Source organism: Oncorhynchus keta, chromosome 19 (assembly GCF_023373465.1).
Source record: "Oncorhynchus keta strain PuntledgeMale-10-30-2019 chromosome 19, Oket_V2, whole genome shotgun sequence".
Lineage (NCBI taxonomy): Eukaryota > Metazoa > Chordata > Actinopteri > Salmoniformes > Salmonidae > Oncorhynchus > Oncorhynchus keta.
Window position 1 is genome coordinate 19914092 of NC_068439.1, and position 21925 is coordinate 19936016.

A 21925-nucleotide genomic window follows, 5' to 3' on the forward strand; every position below is an offset into this window, starting at 1 on the left:
TTATGCCAGTTAAGGATGATGCTGGCCAGCGTCTGCCTGGCCGGCTCAGTAGGAATGTTTGAGATATCATTTTGTGTTGAGAAGATGAAGAGTCAGTATTAATGCAACCTGCATCACCGCCACAGATCCCATTGATTTATGAAGGACACATTAAAACTCATTTATCTGATTCATTGAAGGTGTATAACACAGTCTGATAGTGCAACTCTACACCAATAAGCTTCAGTTTTATTGACATGTGCTCTTCCTCTCCCCAGACCTTTGTTTAGAGGAAGCTCAGATGTTGATCAGCTGGGCAAGATTTTTGAGTAAGTACCATGTTGTACATCATGCTATAAATCATATTTACAGTTTTAACAATCAATTGGCAAATAATGAGGCTTGTGATTCTGATGATAATGATAATGATGACGATGAAAATAGTGGTGAAGATGATGATGATGATGATGATCCCTCAGTGTGGTCGGGGTTCCCTCGGTGGAGGACTGGCCCCAGGAAGTTGCCCTACCACAGAGTGCCTTCTCTCCACGACCCCCTCAGCCAATCGGAAACCTCATTCCTGACATGGACGAGCTGGGGAAGTCCCTTATACTGGTGAGTATTAGACGCACACACACCGCACTCTAAATACAGTACGTACTGTTTCAAATTGATTTGTCCAATAGGAATGAAACTCACACTTTTCTTCTTATTGAAGAAAATGTTATCATTATAATATTTGTCTCTCTCTTTTCTTTCTCTGTACAGCAATTCCTGGCATTCAATCCCGCCAAAAGGATATCAGCGTTTGCTGCTCTGACCCACCCCTACTTCCAGAGTGTGGATAGTGACAGTAAGAGTGTGTACGCTCAGCCCATTGCCAGCAACAAGCCCACCATGGAGGAGAGCGCTGCCTGACAGCCCCCCGTCCCAGGACAAGAGAGAGAGAGAGCGAGAGAGATGGACACAAAGACAGAGAAAGAGAGCAACAGACAGACATTTGATTCTAAAATGCAACAGTGCTGTCTTCCACAATGTACTGATTTGAATGCTGCTTTTTAGGATAATTTTTTTTAAATAAAAAAATGTAAACAGTGCAAGGACCCTTAAAGCTGAGATATACTGCCACCAGGGGAGAACCTCTGGATGTCCAGGAGCTGCTGCCTCTTGTCTCTTCTGCCTTAGCCTGAGAAGAGGCTCCTCAGTGAGGGAACACCAAGCACCAAGGGTAGGTCGGCATGGATCTCACCTGGAGCTCATCTCCACGACTGAACTGAGAGAGAGGACACACACACATATGTTTATCCCATGCAGGAGGACCTCACACTGCCTAGCGCTGCTTATGGTCCAAACATACATTTGTGTTTTTATATCACTGCCATCTACAGGTAGTCCTCTGTTACTGCAGGCTGGAGCAGGATTCTGATGGGCTTCAGTTTAAAAGACTTTGACTGGTGCGAATGAAGCACTCCACGGAACAACTGAAAATGGATCACTTTGAGTTCTTCTTATGGCATCCATACTTCAGTGTCATAAAGTGAGATGAAATCTGATGGACACCATTCAAGAGCCTATGTGTTACTCTTTCTGATGACCTGATCAATCAATCAAATGTATTTCTAAAGCCCTTTTTACATCAGCTGATGTCACAAAGTGCTGTACAGAAACCCAGCCTAAAACCCCAAACAGCAAGCAATGCAGATGTAGAAGCACGGTGGCTAGGAAAAACTCAATAGAAAGGCAGGAACCTAGGAAGAAACCTAGAGAGGAACTGAGGGGTGGCCAGTCCTCTTCTGACTGTTCCGAGTGGAGGTTATAAGAGTACATGGCCATTTAAGGCCAGATTGTTCTTCAAGATGTATAAACGTTCATAGATGACCCGCAGGGTCAAATAATAATTACTGGTTGTAGAGGGTGCAACAGGTCAGTACCTCAGGAATAAATGTCAGTTGGCTTTTCATAGCCAAGCATTCAGAGGTCGAGACAACAGGTGCGGTAGAGAGAGAGAGTCAAAAACAGCAGGTCCGGGACAAGGTAGCACGTCCGGTGAACAGGTCAGTGTTCCCTATTCTCAGGCAGAAGAGTTGAAACTGGAGCAGCAGCACGACCAGGTGGACTGGGGACACCAAGGAGTCATCAGGCCAGGTTGTCCTGAGGCATGGTCCTAGGGCTCAGGCCCTCCAGGAAGGGAGAGAGAGAGAATTAGAGGGAGCATACTTAGATTCACACAGGACACCTAATAAGACAGGATAATTACACAAAATAGGACAGACTGACCCTAGCCGCCGGCACATAGACTATTGCAGCATAAATACTGGAGGCTGAATGGGGGGGGGGCACTGTGGCCCGTCCGACGATACCCCCGGACAGGGCCAACCAGGCAGGATATAACCCCACCCATTTTGCCAAAGCACAGCCCCCAAACCTTTACAGCTATATCAACAGACCACCAATTTACTACCCTGAGACAAGGCTGAGTATAGCCCACGAAGATCTCCTCCACTTCACAAGCCGAGGGGGTGCAAAACCGGACAGGAAGATCACGTCAGTGACTCAACCCACTCAAATGACGCACCACTCCTAGGGACGACATGGAAGAGCACCAGTAAGCCTGTGACTCAGCCCCTGTAATAGGGTCAGAGGCAGAGAATCCCAGTGGAGAGAGGGGAGCCAGCCAGGCAGAGCCAGCAAGGGCGGTCCGTCGCTCCTGTGCCTTGTTCACCTTCTCACCCCTGGGTCAGACAACACTCAATCATAGTACCTACTGTAGAGATAGATGAGTCTTCAGTAAAGACAAAGGTTGAGACCGAGTCTGCTTCTCTCACATGGATAGGCAGACTATTCCCTTTGCTCTGTAGGAGAAAGCCCTGCCTCCAGCTATTTTCTTAGAAATTCTACGGACAATAAGGAGGCCTGTGTCTTGTGACCGTAGCGTACGTGTAGGTATGTACGGCAGGATCAAATCTGAGAGATAGGTAGGAGCAAACCCATGTAATGATTTGTAGGTTAGCAGTAAAACCTTGAAATCAGCCCTAGCCTTCTCAGGAAGCCAGTGTAGAGAGGCTAGCACTGGAGTAATATGATCAAATGTTTTAATTCTAGTCATTCTAGGATTCTAGCAGCCATGTTTAGCACTAGCTGAAGTTTATTTAGTGCTTTATCCGGGTAGCCGGAGAGTAGAGCCTTGCAGTAGTCTAATCTAAAATCATTTTTGGACAAAAAGTTTCTGATTTTTGTAATGTTACAAAGACGGAAAAAAAGCTGTCCTTGAAATATTCTTGATATGTTCGTCCTTCACAGTTTTATTTGAGACGACTATACAACTATCAAGCTTATTTGTCAGATCCAACAGCAGATCTCTTTGTTTTGTCCGGGTTTAAAATAATTTGCCGCCATACACTTCCTTATGTCTGAAACACTGGCTTCCAGAGTAGGCAATTTTGGGGCTTCACCATGTTTAATCGAAATGTACAGCTGTGTGTCGTCCGCATAGCACCAACAGGTAGAATATATAGTGAAAACAATAGTGGTCCTAAAACAGAACCTTGAGGAATGCCGAAACGTACAATTTATTTGTCAGAGGACAAACCATCCACAGAGACAAACTGATATCTTTCCGAAATAAAATGACCTGATGACCTGATACACAGAGCATACTGGAGTGACTATATGTTGTATAAGAATAAGGTTTTCTATTAAGTCTTCATTTTATTGGACTTTAAATCATGTGTGGGGATTGAAATTAAAAATGATATTGCAAAATTCCCCGCTAGAAAATAAATTACAAGACTAGGTCAAATCCAAAAGAGGAAAGGTTTGACAATGTGAGGCATGTAGAATGGATCGGGTAATGGACTGGTATAGGCTAGTGCTAGAGACTGCACTTATCCTGGCAGTAGTGGTGTGACTTGCATATCCAGCACACTGGCATGTGTAGCAGGGTAGCAGTAGTATAGGTGTTGGTCAGTGAAATGTTATTAGTTGTGAGATTTTGTATTGAGAAAGGGGAGGTGGATACGTCGGATTCAGAGGATGTTGAACATTGTACCTTCTTCATTTGGACTTAGTCTCAGAGGGTTACATAAAAGCATACAGGGGGTCATGTTGAAACACAGCTGTTCTGTGTTAAGAATGGTTGTTTTAACAATGATGCTCACCTTACTTATTATGCTCACGTTGAGGAGCACTCCAATGGCATATTGATTCAATATGACTAGCTTGAGTGCTTTCAGACTCGCTCCCTCCGAGGGATTGGCTGAAAACAAGTCAAGGTAAATATAGTTATTTTGTTTGTAAAACTTCTTACTGCACAGTAATCTAGACCATAACTTTCACTCTGGTATATCTAGTGCTGCTAGCACACAAATACACTCAGGATCTTTTTAGAAATCAAATCAGAAATCATTCTGACACACTTTGCACATTCATGATCAAACATCAACTGTTTCCGTGGCTGACAATAATGCTATAACATGATTTTGATACTATACTCATATCACAGAATTCATGACTGCGTGAATCAAACTGCACGTCTGCTATGATATGTTTGATATCCTATGTGTTTTCAGTGTCAGGGGACACTTGGTTTAATGACATGAAATCCATTTGAACTGTGCTCTCATCTCCATGTAGCAGTAGATGTGTTTGTTTACATTTACATTTACATTTAAGTCATTTAGCAGACGCTCTTATCCAGAGCGACTTACAAATTGGTGCATTCACCTTATGACATCAGGTTCATGTCACTGAAGGATACTCATCTCTGTTCTGTCAGGTTCATGTCACTGAAGGATACTCATCTCTGTTCTGTCAGGTTCATGTCACTGATGGATACTCGTCTCTGTTCTGTCAGGTTCATGTCACTGATGGATACTCATCTCTGTTCTGTCAGGTTCATGTCACTGATGGATACTCATCTCTGTTCTGTCAGGTTCATGTCACTGATGGATACTCATCTCTGTTCTGTCAGGTTCATGTCACTGATGGATACTCGTCTCTGTTCTGTCAGGTTCATGTCACTGATGGATACTCATCTCTGTTCTGTCAGGTTCATGTCACTGATGGACACTCGTCTCTGTTCTGTCAGGTTCATGTCACTGATGGATACTCATCTCTGTTCTGTCAGGTTCATGTCACTGATGGACACTCGTCTCTGTTCTGTCAGGTTCATGTCACTGATGGATACTCATCTCTGTTCTGTCAGGTTCATGTCACTGATGGATACTCATCTCTGTTCTGTCAGGTTCATGTCACTGATGGATACTCATCTCTGTTCTGTCAGGTTCATGTCACTGATGGATACTCATCTCTGTTCTGTCAGGTTCATGTCACTGATGGATACTCATCTCTGTTCTGTCAGGTTCATGTCACTGATGGATACTCGTCTCTGTTCTGTCAGGTTCATGTCACTGATGGATACTCATCTCTGTTCTGTCAGGTTCATGTCACTGATGGATACTCATCTCTGTTCTGTCAGGTTCATGTCACTGATGGATACTCATCTCTGTTCTGTCAGGTTCATGTCACTGATGGATACTCATCTCTGTTCTGTCAGGTTCATGTCACTGATGGATACTCATCTCTGTTCTGTCAGGTTCATGTCACTGATGGATACTCATCTCTGTTCTGTCAGGTTCATGTCACTGATGGATACTCATCTCTGTTCTGTCAGGTTCATGTCACTGATGGATACTCATCTCTGTTCTGTCAGGTTCATGTCACTGATGGATACTCATCTCTGTTCTGTCAGGTTCATGTCACTGATGGATACTCATCTCTGTTCTGTCAGGTTCATGTCACTGATGGATACTCATCTCTGTTCTGTCAGGTTCATGTCACTGATGGATACTCATCTCTGTTCTGTCAGGTTCATGTCACTGATGGATACTCATCTCTGTTCTGTCAGGTTCATGTCACTGATGGATACTCATCTCTGTTCTGTCAGGTTCATGTCACTGATGGATACTGTCTCTGTTCTGTCAGGTTCATGTCACTGATGGATACTGCGTCTCTGTTCTGTCAGGTTCATGTCACTGATGGATACACATCTCTGTTCTGTCAGGTTCATGTCACTGATGGATACTCATCTCTGTTCTGTCAGGTTCATGTCACTGATGGATACTCATCTCTGTTCTGTCAGGTTCATGTCACTGATGGATACTGTCTCTGTTCTGTCAGGTTCATGTCACTGATGGATACTCGTCTCTGTTCTGTCAGGTTCATGTCACTGATGGATACTGTCTCTGTTCTGTCAGGTTCATGTCACTGATGGATACTCATCTCTGTTCTGTCAGGTTCATGTCACTGAAGGATACTCATCTCTGTTCTGTCAGGTTCATGTCACTGATGGATACTCGCCTCTGTTCTGTCAGGTTCATGTCACTGATGGATACTCATCTCTGTTCTGTCAGGTTCATGTCACTGATGGATACTCATCTCTGTTCTGTCAGGTTCATGTCACTGATGGATACTCATCTCTGTTCTGTCAGGTTCATGTCACTGATGGATACTCATCTCTGTTCTGTCAGGTTCATGTCACTGATGGATACTCATCTCTGTTCTGTCAGGTTCATGTCACTGATGGATACTGCCTCTGTTCTGTCAGGTTCATGTCACTGATGGATACTCGCCTCTGTTCTGTCAGGTTCATGTCACTGATGGATACTCATCTCTGTTCTGTCAGGTTCATGTCACTGATGGATACTGTCTCTGTTCTGTCAGGTTCATGTCACTGATGGATACTGCGTCTCTGTTCTGTCAGGTTCATGTCACTGATGGATACTCGTCTCTGTTCTGTCAGGTTCATGTCACTGATGGATACTCATCTCTGTTCTGTCAGGTTCATGTCACTGATGGATACTCATCTCTGTTCTGTCAGGTTCATGTCACTGATGGATACACATCTCTGTTCTGTCAGGTTCATGTCACTGATGGATACTCATCTCTGTTCTGTCAGGTTCATGTCACTGAAGGATACTCATCTCTGTTCTGTCAGGTTCATGTCACTGATGGATACTCATCTCTGTTCTGTCAGGTTCATGTCACTGATGGACACTCATCTCTGTTGCAGACTTCATGTTACAACTCTCTAGAAATAGGAATTGTCAAGCTTTCTTGGTATCGGTCAGTTCAACATCAACTGCTCTACTAACAAGTACCCACTGGGCACAGACATCAGTTCAACGTCAACTGCTCTACTAACAAGTACCCACTGGGCACAGACATCAGTTCAACGTCAACTGCCCTACTAACAAGTACCCACTGGGCACAGACATCAGTTCAACGTCAACTGCTCTACTAACAAGTACCCACTGGGCACAGACATCAGTTCAACGTCAACTGCCCTACTAACAAGTACCCACTGGGCACAGACATCAGTTCAACGTCAACTGCTCTACTAACAAGTACCCACTTTATTTTTTATTTATTTTATTTGACCTTTATTTAACCAGGCAAGTCAATTAAGAACAAATTCTTATTTTCAACGACGGCCTAGGAACAGTGGGTTAACTGCCTGTTCAGGGGCAGAACGACAGATTTGTACCTTGTCAGCTCGGGGGTTTGAACTTGCAACCTTCCGGTTACTTGTCCAACGCTCTAACCACTAGGCTACACTGCCGCCCCAACAAGTACCCACTGGGCACAGACATCAGTTCAACGTCAACTGCCCTACTAACAAGTACCCACTGGGCACAGACATCAGTTCAACGTCAACTGCTCTACTAACAAGTACCCACTGGGCACAGACATCAGTTCAACGTCAACTGCCCTACTAACAAGTACCCACTGGGCACAGACATCTGTTCAACATCTTGTTTTGATTTACAGTTGGTTGAGTTGTCAATTCAGTGTGAAATCAACAAAAAAAATGTCATTGGATTTAGGTTAAACGTTGGGTGAAAAAAAGACGAAATGCCCTATTACTGATTACTTTTTGCAAATCCAATTATTTTCCCACGTTGATTCAACGTCATGACATAGATTTTTGGGGTTGAAATTACGTGGAAACAATGTTGATTCAACCAGTTTTTGCCTGGAGGGTAGACTATCATCATTTTAGTCTATATTCACTTGAAACTATCACTGTGTTATTTTATTTAAGAGGTTTATTGGTCATTTGTAAACCTAAAACACAGGACAAGAATACTTTTATCTATGTAATAGAAAATAATAAAGTTGTACTTTTTTACAGCCACCTACATGGGGTCTGCCATACATTTCCTACAATTACACAAATGCACCGACAGTATGATAGCTTTGTATTGCAAATACCCTTTAGCTTATGAACAGTACTGAAAAATGTAGTATTTTAACACATTTAGCTCCAAGGATGAAAGTAAAGGCCACAAATGTATTTGAAATGCCCACTTATGACATGGTAACTTAATTTACAATGACGATATGGAGGTAATGGGCATTATGTTTACATGAATAAATGCCATCAGTGGTGATTGCTTCATGTTGCACCATTTGAATAAAAAAATCTGCTTTGTATATGCGAGCGTTCTTGTTTGGGATTCATTCAAATAATTAACAAATGTATAATGTGCTTAATATTGAATTGGGTTGCGTTAGGCTGTGGATATTTAGTTGTTGTTTTTGTTGTGGTATTTCAATGTTGTTAACATGTGAAGCTGCAAAAAATGCTGGAAAAAAATGTGTAAACATCACAATATACACTGAGTGTACAGAACATTAGGACCACCTTCCTAATAATGAGTACCCCAGAACAGCCTCAATTCATCAGGCCAGGGACTCTACAAGGTGTGGAAAGCGTTCCACATGGATGCTGGCCCATGTTGACTCCAATGCTTCCCACAGTTGTGTCAAATTTTCTGGATGTCCTTTGGGTGGTGGACCATTCTTAATACATACAGGAAACGGTGTGAAAAACTGTTGTGTTGCAGTTCTTGACACAAACCAGTGTGCCTGGCACCTACTACCATACCCTATTCAAATGAACATAAATATTGTATCTTGCCCATTCACCCTCTGAATGGCACACATTCACAATCCATATCTCAATTGTCTCAAGGCTTAAAAATCCTTGTTTCACCTGGAATCACCTGGCCAGTCTATGTCATGTTTAGTACACTCAGTATATTTTATTATAAACAATCTGTAAAGAATGTGTATCTTTCTATTTGACAGAAGAGCATGACAGCAGAATTGACAGAAGATCATGACATAGCAGAATTGACTGAAGAGCATGACAGCAGAATTGACAGAAGATCATGACAGCAGAATTGACAGAAGATCATGACAGCAGAATTGACAGAAGATCATGACATAGCAGAATTGACAGAAGAGGATGACATAGCAGAATTGACCAAAGATCATGACATAGCAGAATTGACCGAAAATCATGGCATAGCAGAATTGACAGAAGATCATGACATAGCAGAATTGACCGAAAATCATGGCATAGCAGAATTGACAGAAGATCATGACATAGCAGAATTGACAGAAGATCATGACATAGCAGAATTGACAGATCATGAGTCCCTTTTCTTTTTGCAACAACACATTTAACATTCCACGCAAATCTCTTCTATACTGCATATCAAAACAACAATGGATTACATAGTATTACATAACAAATATGGATCATTCCTATACATGTTAAATTACTTCTCATCTCAACAATGCAGAATTAGCACCATACAGTCATACAAGTCTTATTTTGAAATAGACCCAATATATCATGTTTGAGATTTGTTATTATAACTTATGTCCTTAAAACAGAGGCGGAGTCCCTAATGGAGCCCTATTCCCTAGGGCCCTGGCCAAAGGTAGTGCACAATCTAGGGAATAGGTTGCCATTTGGGCGCATCCAGCGAGGCCAAACACAGATAACAAGCTAATACCCCCCCGCCCAATGCAATACAGATCACCATGCCTAAATTAAGCATAGAAGCCCAACCAGTTCATATTGTGGTGTCTTCTGTACTTTAGCTACAGGTGTACAATATTAGTGATCCTAGTAAAAGGACTTGCTCAATGACTCTCCAATGAAGCCCCAAATTATTTAGTCTTTAGTGTTTTTTTCTTGTACATAAGGTCTTATTTGTGCAGTTTACTTGTTTAGTATTTTTCTAGTATTTGTAGTGTTCTTCTTTTGAAATGATGTTTCATGTACAGTACAATGATGATGTGTTTTTCATGTGAAGAAGTTACTGATTTCGGGGAAGTTATGCTATTTAACTAACTAAAGGTCTTGCTATATAACTTCATGTCTAGTCTAGGTCCATTATGTAGCCTGGTCTTATGTTTCTTCAGCACCATATTTTAAAATAAAATGCATTTTATATATTGTCATTCAAAGCTGTTCTGAAGCAGGTTGTTGATGCCAGAATCCACATGTTTACAATGCTCTTTTTTGCTAATATTGTAGTTTTGCCAAGAAACCGGATTTGAGGAAATACAGAGTATCAAATAGGAACATAGTTTGCTACTTATTTTTATTTCAATTGTATTTATCCATTTTGGCTTTCTCTAAACTGGTTTTGCTGCTCTACAGTAATGCTCTCAAAACGTATTTTAAAAACATATTATGACCCACCATAAGGTTATCTAAGTGTATGTAGCAGCTTAACGTTTCTGATATTGTATTCACAACTGCTTGTCATTTTATTTTAGTCAAATAAATGTTTAGTGTGTTAATTGTGTTTCCACTGGCATTATTGTGTATTATCTTACTAACGCAATTCCTGTCATTTTATATAGGTAATTATAAACCGGGTCATTCAAGCCCTGGATGCTAATTGGCTGAAAGCCGTGGAATATAAGACTTTATAAACCGGGTAGTTTGGCTCCTGGACGCTGATTGGCTGAAAGCCGTGGTATATAAGACTTTATAAACCGAGTAGTTTGGCTCCTGGATGCTGATTGGCGAAAGCCGTGGTATATAAGACTTTATAAACCGGGTAGTTTGGCTCCTGGACGCTGATTGGCTGAAAGCCGTGGTATATAAGACTTTATAAACCGGGTACTTTGGCTCCTGGACGCTGATTGGCTGAAAGCCGTGTTATATAAGACTTTATAAACCGGGTAGTTTGGCTCCTGGACGCTGATTGGCTGAAAGCTGTGGAATATGAGACTATACCACGGGTATGAGACAATATTACTTGTTTACTGTTCTAATTATGTTGGTAATTTGTTTATAATAGCAATAAGGCACCTCGGGAGTTGGTGGCATATAGCCAATATACTACGGCTATATTAGCCCTATACCACACCCCCTTGGGCCTTATTTCTTAAATATACCACGGGTATGATGCAAAACTACTTGTTTACTGTTATAATTATGTTGGTAACCAGTTTATAATAGTAATAAAGCATGCCAGGGGTTTGTGGTATATGGCCAATATACCACAGCTATACAACTCTGCGTTGCATCGTGCCTAAGAACAGCTCTTAGCTGTGGTATATTGGCCATATAACTCACCGCCCCTAGGCCTTAATGCTTAAATATACCTGTGTTTTTAATCTCTAGCTCAGGTGAAATCCCCACCTGCTTCAAGATGTCCTCTATCATCCCCATGCCCAAGAAAGGGAAAATAACTGAAGTTAGTGCTACCAACCCGTAGCTGTTCATCGACTACAGCTCAGCCTTCAATACCATACTGCCCTCACCCACCTGGACAAAGGGAATGTATATGTGAGGATGCTGTTCATCGACTACAGCTCAGCCTATCAATACCATAGTGCCCTCACCCACCTGGACAAAGGGAATGTATATGTGAGGATGCTGTTCATCGACTACAGCTCAGCCTTCAATACCACACTGCCCTCACCCACCTGGACAAAGGGAATGTATATGTGAGGATGCTGTTCATCGACTACAGCTCAGCCTTCAATACCATACTGCCCTCACCCACCTGGACAAAGGGAATGTATATGTGAGGATGCTGTTCATCGACTACAGCTCAGCCTATCAATACCACACTGCCCTCACCCACCTGGACAAAGGGAATGTATATGTGAGGATGCTGTTCATCGACTACAGCTCAGCCTATCAATACCACACTGCCCTCACCCACCTGGACAAAGGGAATGTATATGTGAGGATGCTGTTCATCGACTACAGCTCAGCCTTCAATACCATACTGCCCTCACCCACCTGGACAAAGGGAATGTATATGTGAGGATGCTGTTCATCGACTACAGCTCAGCCTATCAATACCACACTGCCCTCACCCACCTGGACAAAGGGAATGTATATGTGAGGATGCTGTTCATCGACTACAGCTCAGCCTTCAATACCATACTGCCCTCACCCACCTGGACAAAGGGAATGTATATGTGAGGATGCTGTTCATCGACTACAGCTCAGCCTTCAATACCATACTGCCCTCACCCACCTGGACAAAGGGAATGTATATGTGAGGATGCTGTTCATCGACTACAGCTCAGCCTATCAATACCATACTGCCCTCACCCACCTGGACAAAGGGAATGTATATGTGAGGATGCTGTTCATCGACTACAGCTCAGCCTTCAATACCATACTGCCCTCACCCACCTGGACAAAGGGAATGTATATGTGAGGATGCTGTTCATCGACTACAGCTCAGCCTATCAATACCATACTGCCCTCACCCACCTGGACAAAGGGAATGTATATGTGAGGATGCTGTTCATCGACTACAGCTCAGCCTTCAATACCACACTGCCCTCACCCACCTGGACAAAGGGAATGTATATGTGAGGATGCTGTTCATCGACTACAGCTCAGCCTATCAATACCATACTGCCCTCACCCACCTGGACAAAGGGAATGTATATGTGAGGATGCTGTTCATCGACTACAGCTCAGCCTTCAATACCACACTGCCCTCACCCACCTGGACAAAGGGAATGTATATGTGAGGATGCTGTTCATCGACTACAGCTCAGCCTTCAATACCACACTGCCCTCACCCACCTGGACAAAGGGAATGTATATGTGAGGATGCTGTTCATCGACTACAGCTCAGCCTTCAATACCACACTGCCCTCACCAACCTGGACAAAGGGAATGTATATGTGAGGATGCTGTTCATCGACTACAGCTCAGCCTATCAATACCATACTGCCCTCACCCACCTGGACAAAGGGAATGTATATGTGAGGATGCTGTTCATCGACTACAGCTCAGCCTTCAATACCACACTGCCCTCACCCACCTGGACAAAGGGAATGTATATGTGAGGATGCTGTTCATCGACTACAGCTCAGCCTTCAATACCACACTGCCCTCACCAACCTGGACAAAGGGAATGTATATGTGAGGATGCTGTTCATCGACTACAGCTCAGCCTATCAATACCATACTGCCCTCACCCACCTGGACAAAGGGAATGTATATGTGAGGATGCTGTTCATCGACTACAGCTCAGCCTATCAATACCATACTGCCCTCACCCACCTGGACAAAGGGAATGTATATGTGAGGATGCTGTTCATCGACTACAGCTCAGCCTTCAATACCACACTGCCCTCACCAACCTGGACAAAGGGAATGTATATGTGAGGATGCTGTTCATCGACTACAGCTCAGCCTTCAATACCACACTGCCCTCACCCACCTGGACAAAGGGAATGTATATGTGAGGATGCTGTTCATCGACTACAGCTCAGCCTTCAATACCACACTGCCCTCACCCACCTGGACAAAGGGAATGTATATGTGAGGATGCTGTTCATCGACTACAGCTCAGCCTTCAATACCACACTGCCCTCACCCACCTGGACAAAGGGAATGTATATGTGAGGATGCTGTTCATCGACTACAGCTCAGCCTTCAATACCACACTGCCCTCACCCACCTGGACAAAGGGAATGTATATGTGAGGATGCTGTTCATCGACTACAGCTCAGCCTTCAATACCACACTGCCCTCACCCACCTGGACAAAGGGAATGTATATGTGAGGATGCTGTTCATCGACTACAGCTCAGCCTTCAATACCACACTGCCCTCACCCACCTGGACAAAGGGAATGTATATGTGAGGATGCTGTTCATCGACTACAGCTCAGCCTTCAATACCACACTGCCCTCACCCACCTGGACAAAGGGAATGTATATGTGAGGATGCTGTTCATCGACTACAGCTCAGCCTTCAATACCACACTGCCCTCACCCACCTGGACAAAGGGAATGTATATGTGAGGATGCTGTTCATCGACTACAGCTCAGCCTATCAATACCATAGTGCCCTCTAAGCTCACCACAAAACGTACGGCCCTGGAACTGATCTCCTCCCTATGCAAGCTGGGTCCTGGACTTCCTGATGGGCGTTCTCATCCCCCTTCTGTATTCCCTGTATACCCACGACTGTGTGGTCTCACACAACTCCAACTCCATCATAAAGTTTGCTGACGACACGACAGCCTGATTACCAACAACAACGAGGTGGCCTACAGGGAGGAGGTAGGCACTCTAATGGCGTGGTGCCAGGTAAACAACCTCAATGTCAGCTAAACAAAGGAGCTGATTGTGGACTTCAGGAGGTACCAGGCTGGGCACGCGCCCATCCTCATCAACTGTGCCACCATGGAGATGGTCAAAAAGTTCAAGTTCCTCTGCGTACACAACTCCAAGGAGCTGAAATGGTCAAACCCCACGGACACTGGTGAAGGCACAATAGCGACTCATCAAACTCGGGATTATGAAGAAATTCAGTCTGTTCCCTAGGGCCCTCACAGTGTTCTACAGGAGCACCATCAAGAAAATACTGTTGAGTATTGCATCACAGCCGGGTACGGCAACTCCCCCGCCACAGACCACAAGGTGCTACAGAGGGGGTACGCTCAGCTGAATGCACCACTGGGTGCACACTGCCTGACCTTCAGGACACCTACAACCCCAGGTGTCACAGAAAGGCCAAGAAGATCATCAGGGACCCCTGGATATTCTGAGCCATGACCGGTTCTCTCCGTTTCCATCACTCAGACGTGGGCATTATAGGAGCATCATGGCAAAAAAAAATCAAACTGGCCAATAGCTTCTACCCACAGACCATCATCACTAGTCAGCTACCTGCCCCCCTCCTCTATTATATTTGTATTGTTTTATTTCACTTTGTACTGCATTGTTGGAGCTCGGAGCTTAATAATTTCACTGTACCCTGTTGTTACATACATCTGCAATCCTGTACATGTGTTCTCTCTAATACAATCTAATATATGTATTTTCCGCTAGGTGGCAGTCATCACAGGTTTGTGTGTCCGTCGTCGTCAGAGAATCTAGCTACGTAGCTGGAGAAGCTCGCTTGTTGTGGTGGCTTACGACGGGAAGCATGCTACGGTTCTCAATTGAGTGATATTCGCGCAATAGTAGGCGAAATCTGCAGAAATGGGGAAAAGAGACAATAGAGTGGTAAGCCACGTGTTAAATCATTACAGGCATGTAGATATTTAGCTTTTTACGATAAATAGTAACGTTATGCATGAAAACAAACAAACGTGTTGGCTATAGCTAACTGGCACGGAACGCATGGGCCTGTAACGTTAGGTATGTTAGCTAGGCCCTATAAGTTAGCTAGCTAACAGTAGTTTACGTTAGTGTGCAGACGAGTCGAATCCCTTTAAAACTAGCTATATCAAAGGTGCGGAAATTTGAGTTATTTCAACATACGATATATATATATCGAACGAATATAGCTAGCTATGCAAACTAACCTGGCAGATATCGAAGAACAAGTAAACGTTAGCAGATCGTATGAAGGACCGCTAAACGGAGCCACACCTGAACTAACGTAGCTAACTATTAAGTTCGAAATATATCTATTTATGTTATTTAGCTAGTGTATAATAATATAGTGAACTAGCGAGCACACCCTGTGCCTGTTCTGCTAACATAATCCCAAGCGCACTGTCGAAAAAAACAACTATTACTGTAACTACGCCTGCCAACTAGGCTCGAGTTCATCACCCGAATTGGCCGGACTGTCTGTCTACGTTGTATCTATGTTATGAATGTGTTAACATTACATTTGTATGGAAAGGCCATAGAATTGGTATTGACAGTCTAGTCAAAATGACTGAACCAACCTAGCCAGGTCAAAATATTGTGTGTTATGATGCATCCGATCCTGTCTAGACTAGTGTTTCTTGTCTACGGTAGCCAGATGTCATTGAGATGTCTGGTCTGACTGTCTCCCTTGTGTGTTTTCAGTCATATGTGAACCCCATAGCTGCATCACGGGCCAAGGGACCTGCACCCAACGCAGGACCGTCTATCCAGGATTACCTGAGCAGACCACGGCCAACATGGTAAGCATAAGATAACACACCAAAGGACCCAGGATTTGTGCCTGAAAGGGCTCCAGGTTGTATAACTGGCGAGATGGACATACCATCATTGATGTTACTGAAGACTGTCAACAGGCAAAATGGTGGATTCTATGTGTGTAAATCGGGGTAGTAAGGCATTGCTGTTTTATAGTAATAGGCTACACGCTATGAAATGCTGCCTGCAAGTCACAGTAAAATGTTGCTATGCCCTTGAATGTTTGGACCTAGGCCTACATCACCATCAGTTGTGATTCATTGAGTGATGATGGTTTTTGTTCATCAGGGAAGAGGTGAAAGAGATCATCGAGAGGAAGAAGAAAGGCTCCAGAGCTCTGGCGGACTTTGAGGATCAAATGAACGAGGTATTGTTCAAATGTCAACAATTATACTTTATTGACCGGTTATTATACCACAAATCCAGTGTTTTCTTTTTTTCTTACATTCAAATATCACAATTTGCTTTGTATAGAATTGGAAGAAAGAGCTGGCGAAGAACAGAGAGAAGTTACTGGGTGGCGTTGACAAGGAGAAAGAGGAGAAGGAGAAGAAGGAGAAGGAGAAGAGAGAGAAGAAGGAGAAGAAAGAGGTATGCTTCCAGTTCTATCCATGTCTAACATTCAAATACAAACATTTTGTTTTAATGTATCCACCTCTCATACCAGATCTCGGTTTTGTGTTTAGAAAAAGAAGAAAGAGAAGGGGAAGAAAGAAAAGGGAAAGAAATCCAACAGGGTGAGGAAAGCTGTCTCCAATGTTTTGTTGAAGGCTGTTGGTATGCATATTGCGGTATAGTGGTATCTGTCATCTAAAGTGTAAGCTTTTCACAAAGGTATCTTTGTGTCAGTTGCTGTCTTCAAATCTAATGAGCTCTGCTTTCATTGTGTTTGGTCAAGCATTCCTCTCCCTCCTCCTCCTCATCGAGTTCTGATTCCTCTAGCAGCTCCTCCTCAGACTCTGAAGACGAGGTATGTACCAGAGTATTTGGTGACAAGTCTGTGTCAGCTTGCCATACTGTTTCCCAGCCACCCTGTGGTCACCATAGAAATATAATACATTAGAAGTAATTGTATTTCTAATGTAGGCACGAAGAGCTGTGTGAAGTATTGTGAATATATATATTGTGAATACATTTATACTGTTGATATTTTGTTTGGGGATTGGCTTCTACCCCATTTATGAATATGTGTTTCCAGTTAAATATTGTCCTACTAATTCAAAGAGTGGAAATGTGATAGATTGAAATTGAGTTTTTATCTGATGTCTGTTTGGTCAGAATGAAAAGAAGAGTGTGAAAAAGAAACGTAAAAAGAAGCGGTCCTCCTCCAAGAAAGCATCAGAAGACTCGACTGTAGAATCGGAGCCCGACAGCAAGGTTACTTTGATGTGGAGAGTATTCCATCTATTTCCTTACATTCATTTTAATTGAAGACATTTCTGCACCCTTAGAAATGTCTTTCGTCACGTGCTTCTCTGTTTAGCCATTGTTTGATTTCTGTTAATTCATTTCAAAGTTGAACTTTTTTTTGTTGTGTGAGTACTTCATTAAATCTTCATGTTTTGTATGCAAAAAAAGGGCTCCTTCCCTCTCATTCTGTTTCTCTCCAAGAAGACGAAGATGGAGATGGAGATGAAGAAGAAAGAAAAGGTAATTTAAGGACATTCGTGTGGCTGTTAGTCCTATTTTGTGTATTGCTGCCTGAAGAAGGTTTTGAACATGCTGGGCTACAGTGAGCTGAGGGCTGTAAATGTTTAACCTTCAGGATGAAAAGAGCCGCAGGAAGAAGAGGAAAGCCGAGCAAAGTCATAAAGACTCATCCTCCGAGTCGTCAGCTGACTCTGAAGTGGAGGAGGGTGTAAGTACATTCACCTTTGTCACCTTTATATTCATTTGCCATGTTTTATGACTGAAAATAATGTGTTATGTATTGACTTAGATGACCACTTATGGGATGTATTTTTGTTCCTCGTTGGAAGGCATAGGTCATCTGCAGTTTAAGTATTATATGGAAGGAACTTTTTTTGCATTCTGTATCATTGTGAAATACTGCACTTTTTGATTGGACGTTAGGAAACTGTCAGCGGCCTTTCCCCATATATTGTGGTTGGTTAATTTTTGCAATGTCTCTGTAGGGCGAACCTAAGAAGAGAAAGAGAAGTAATGAGGAGAAAGAAAAAATAGCAGCAGTAAGTGGTTGTCAGATAAGCATACACTAACCACAGGATGAAAACGGCCACTCCCCATGTCAGATTTCATGACTAGTGACCAAAATACACTATATTTACAAAGCTATGTGGACACCCCTTTAAATTAGTGGATTAGTCTATTTCAGCCTCATTGTTGCTGACCGGTGTTTAAAATCAAGCACGCCGCCATGCAATCTCCATAGACAAACATTGGCAGTAGACTGGCCCGTATTGAAGAGCTCAGTGACTGTCAACGTGGCACCGTCATAAAATGCCACCTTTCCAACAAGTCTGTAAAATTGCTGCCCTGGTCAACAACTGTTCAGCTGGGGAGTGGTAGGCCACACAATCGTCTGTCCTCGTTTTCCGTGGCCGAGCAGCTGCACACAAGCCTAAGATCACCAGGCACAGTGCCATGCGTTGGGAGGAGTGGTGTAAAGCCCGCCAGCATTGAACTCTGGAGCAGTGGAAACGTATTCTCTGGAGGGATGAATCACACTTCACCATCTGGCAGTCCGGCGGACGAATCTGGGTTTGGTGGATGCCAGGAGAACGCTACCTGCCCCAATGCATAGTGCCAACTGTAAAGTTTGGTGGAGGATGCATTTTGGTCTGGGGCTGTTTTTCATGGTTTGGGCTAGCTCCCTTAGTTCCAGTGAAGGGGAATCTTAGCGCTACAGAATACAATTTCATTCTAGATGATTTTGTGCTTCCAATTTTCTGGCAACAGTTTGGGGAAGGACCTTTCCTGTTTCAGCATGACTATACCCCCATGCACAAAGTGAGGTCCATACAGAAATGGTTTGGAGATCGGTGTGGAAGAACTTGACTGGCCTGCACGGAGCCCTGACCTCAACCCCATCAAACAGCTTTGGGATGAATTGGAACACTGCAAGCCAGGCCTAATCACCCAACATCATAACCCGACCTTACGAATGCTCTGCAAGTCCCTGCAGCAATGTTCCAACATCTAGTGGAAAGCCTTCCCAGAAGAGTGGATGCTATTATGGCAGCAAAGTGGGGACCAACTTCATATTATGCCCATGATTTTGGAATGAGATGTTTGACAAGCAGGTGTCCATATACTTTTGGTCATGTAGTGTATGTTAGCAAATGACCAGAAATGGCAACATGCCTCTGTCAGCAGATAACTACATGACTATCTCTTGGGATTGTTTCAAATGTAGAATATTTGTAATATAATATATGCAGTTGCTTTTATCCAAGGCATCTTAGTCATGCATGCATACATTTTAAGATATGTTGCGTTAAATGCGACGTGCTCTACCAACTGAGCCACAAAGGACCACATACAATACTGCCTGAGTAATATTTTTCTGCACTGACATATTTTATAGAAAAACATAGCAGAATGGAAGTTTAACACTTACTTACCCAACTGTTGTAAATGTTAACAGGACAAATCAAAGAAGAAGAGGAAAAAGAAGCACAAGAAACATGGCAGGAAGAAGAAGAAGAAGACCTCTTCTGACGTTGAGTTAGACTAACATCTAGCGTTGTGGTTCTCTGTCCAACTGTCCACCACTAGAGAGCATCTGCCTTTCCACTACCAAAAAATCCCATCTTAGGCTGCTCCCATGATGGGGGTAGTTGATTGATTAGGGGAACCGCTAGCTTTCTCCTCATGAGAGTTGAGATGGTGGGGAGATGGGATATGGGGTTTCTAATGTTAATTAAGGACTGGTGAACTGGGAGTTACGGGTCATCAAACCTTCTGTGACAACTTTGCATATTTGTTTTTCTTTTGTCTGTTGCTAGTTTTTATTAGATCCAAATGAACGTCGTCGAGGACACCATAAGTCGTCGTCAAGGACACCATAAGTCTGGCCCAACTGAACTGAAACATTTGCATATGAAATGAAAATGAACTTCCATACATGGATATTGATGAGCAGTGTACATTTTTTACACCTTTGGTATGCTGCCCTGCTATGTCTATTTTACCATTCTTGGAGTTCTCGTGCATCACTAGCTACACTGAGGTCATTTTGGGACTTTATGCTGGTGCCCAGTGTCATGATGCATGCATTCTGATATGATGGTCACTTCTCTTGCCAGCCTCATATTGAAGTTGGGATTGTGAAAATACGAGTGAAATTGTCATTATCACAAGGGATAAACTGTTCAATTCTGTTAATGTAATGAATTCTACAACTGAATATCTATAAATGGGTTTTAATTATTAAAGTATTGTTTTATCCTTGATAATATAGTGATTATTTTTTGTGTATGGATGAATGATTTGTATTGGATGAGAGTAACATAACATTTATACTTGTAATTTACCATCCTGGAAGCATCATGAAATACAGTGGGGCAAAAAAGTATTTAGTCAGCCACCAATTGTGCAAGTTCTCCCACTTAAAAAGATGAGAGGCCTGTAATTTTCATCATCACACTTCAACTATGACAGACAAAATGAAAAAAAAAAATCCAGAAAATCACATTATAGGATTATTAATGAATTTATTTGCAAATTATGGTGGAAAATAAGTATTTGGTCAATAACAAAAGTTTCTCTCAATACTTTCTTATATACCCTTTGTTGGCAATGACAGAGGTCAAATATTTTCTGTAAGTCTTCACAAGGTTTTCACACACTGTTGCTGGTATTTTGGCCCATTCCTCCATGCAGATCTCCTCTAGAGCAGTGATGTTTTGGGGCTGTTGCTGGGCAACACGGACTTTCAACTCCCTCCAAAGATTTTCTATGGGGTTGAGATCTGGAGACTGGCTGGGTCACTCCAGGACCTTGAACTGCTTCTTACGAAGCCACTCCTTCGTTGCCCGGCCCGTGTGTTTGGGATCATTGTCATGCTGAAAGACCCAGCCATGTTTCATCTTCAATGCCCTTGCTGATGGTAGGCTTTGTTACTTTGGTCCCAGCTCTCTGCAGGTCATTCACTAGGTCCCCCCGTGTGGTTCTTGGATTTTTGCTCACCGTTCTTGTGATCATTTTGACCCCACGGGGTGAGATCTTGCGTGGAGTCCCAGATCGAGGGAGATTATCAGTGGTCTTGTATGTCTTCCATTTCCTAATAATTGCTCCCACAGTTGATTTCTTCAAACCAAGCTGCTTACCTATTGCAGATTCAGTCTTCCCAGCCTGGTGCAGGTCTATAATTTTGTTTCTGGTGTCCTTTGACAGCTCTTTGGTCTTGGCCATAGTGGAGTTTGGAGTGCGACTGTTTGAGGTTGTGGACAGGTGTGTTTTATACTGATAACAAGTTCAAACAGGTGCCATTAATACAGGTAACGAGTGGACGACAGAGGAGCCTCTTAAAGAAGAAGTTACAGGTCTGTGAGAGCCAGATATCTTGTTTGTTTGTAGGTGACCAAATACTTATTTCCCACCATTATTTGCAAATAAATTCATAACAAATCCTACAATAGTCATAGTTGAAGTGTACCTATGATGAAAATTACAGGCCTCTCTCATCTTTTTAAGTGGGAGAACTTACA

General features: G+C 43.0%; 3 protein-coding genes across 5 annotated transcripts in view; all 3 read left to right on the forward strand.

The window, feature by feature from the left end:
- Positions 1-3624, forward strand: part of LOC118372793 (cyclin-dependent kinase 6-like) — an 85095-nt gene extending 81471 nt beyond the window's left edge. The window contains exons 6-8 of the mRNA XM_052469985.1: positions 258-308; positions 459-594; positions 748-3624. Coding sequence (XP_052325945.1) covers positions 258-308; positions 459-594; positions 748-897 — 337 coding nt within the window. The 3' untranslated portion in view covers positions 898-3624. The remainder of the gene's footprint in view (positions 1-257; positions 309-458; positions 595-747) is intronic.
- Positions 3625-3817: 193 nt separating this feature from the next.
- On the forward strand, positions 3818-9449 carry LOC127909052 (uncharacterized). The gene is made up of 11 exons (XM_052468928.1): positions 3818-3826; positions 4715-4831; positions 4949-4987; positions 5339-5377; positions 6002-6118; positions 6157-6195; positions 6234-6311; positions 6351-6545; positions 6623-6661; positions 6740-6856; positions 6896-9449. Exons 1-11 carry the CDS (start codon positions 3818-3820, stop codon positions 7127-7129), a joined length of 1023 nt encoding a protein of 340 aa, XP_052324888.1. The 3' UTR covers positions 7130-9449.
- Positions 9450-15174: 5725 nt separating this feature from the next.
- On the forward strand, positions 15175-20671 carry fam133b (family with sequence similarity 133 member B). 3 transcript variants are annotated; one of them, XM_035767381.2, is made up of 11 exons: positions 15175-15341; positions 16140-16237; positions 16542-16620; positions 16728-16844; positions 16940-16990; positions 17152-17223; positions 17532-17630; positions 17832-17903; positions 18019-18111; positions 18389-18442; positions 19861-20671. In XM_035767381.2, exons 1-11 carry the CDS (start codon positions 15318-15320, stop codon positions 19948-19950), a joined length of 849 nt encoding a protein of 282 aa, XP_035623274.1. In that variant the 5' UTR covers positions 15175-15317; the 3' UTR covers positions 19951-20671. The 3 variants fall into 3 exon arrangements, with proteins under 3 accessions (XP_035623274.1, XP_052325946.1, XP_035623275.1); XM_052469986.1 differs by having other exon boundaries at positions 17865-17903; XM_035767382.2 differs by having other exon boundaries at positions 17868-17903.
- Positions 20672-21925: the final 1254 nt, after the last annotated feature.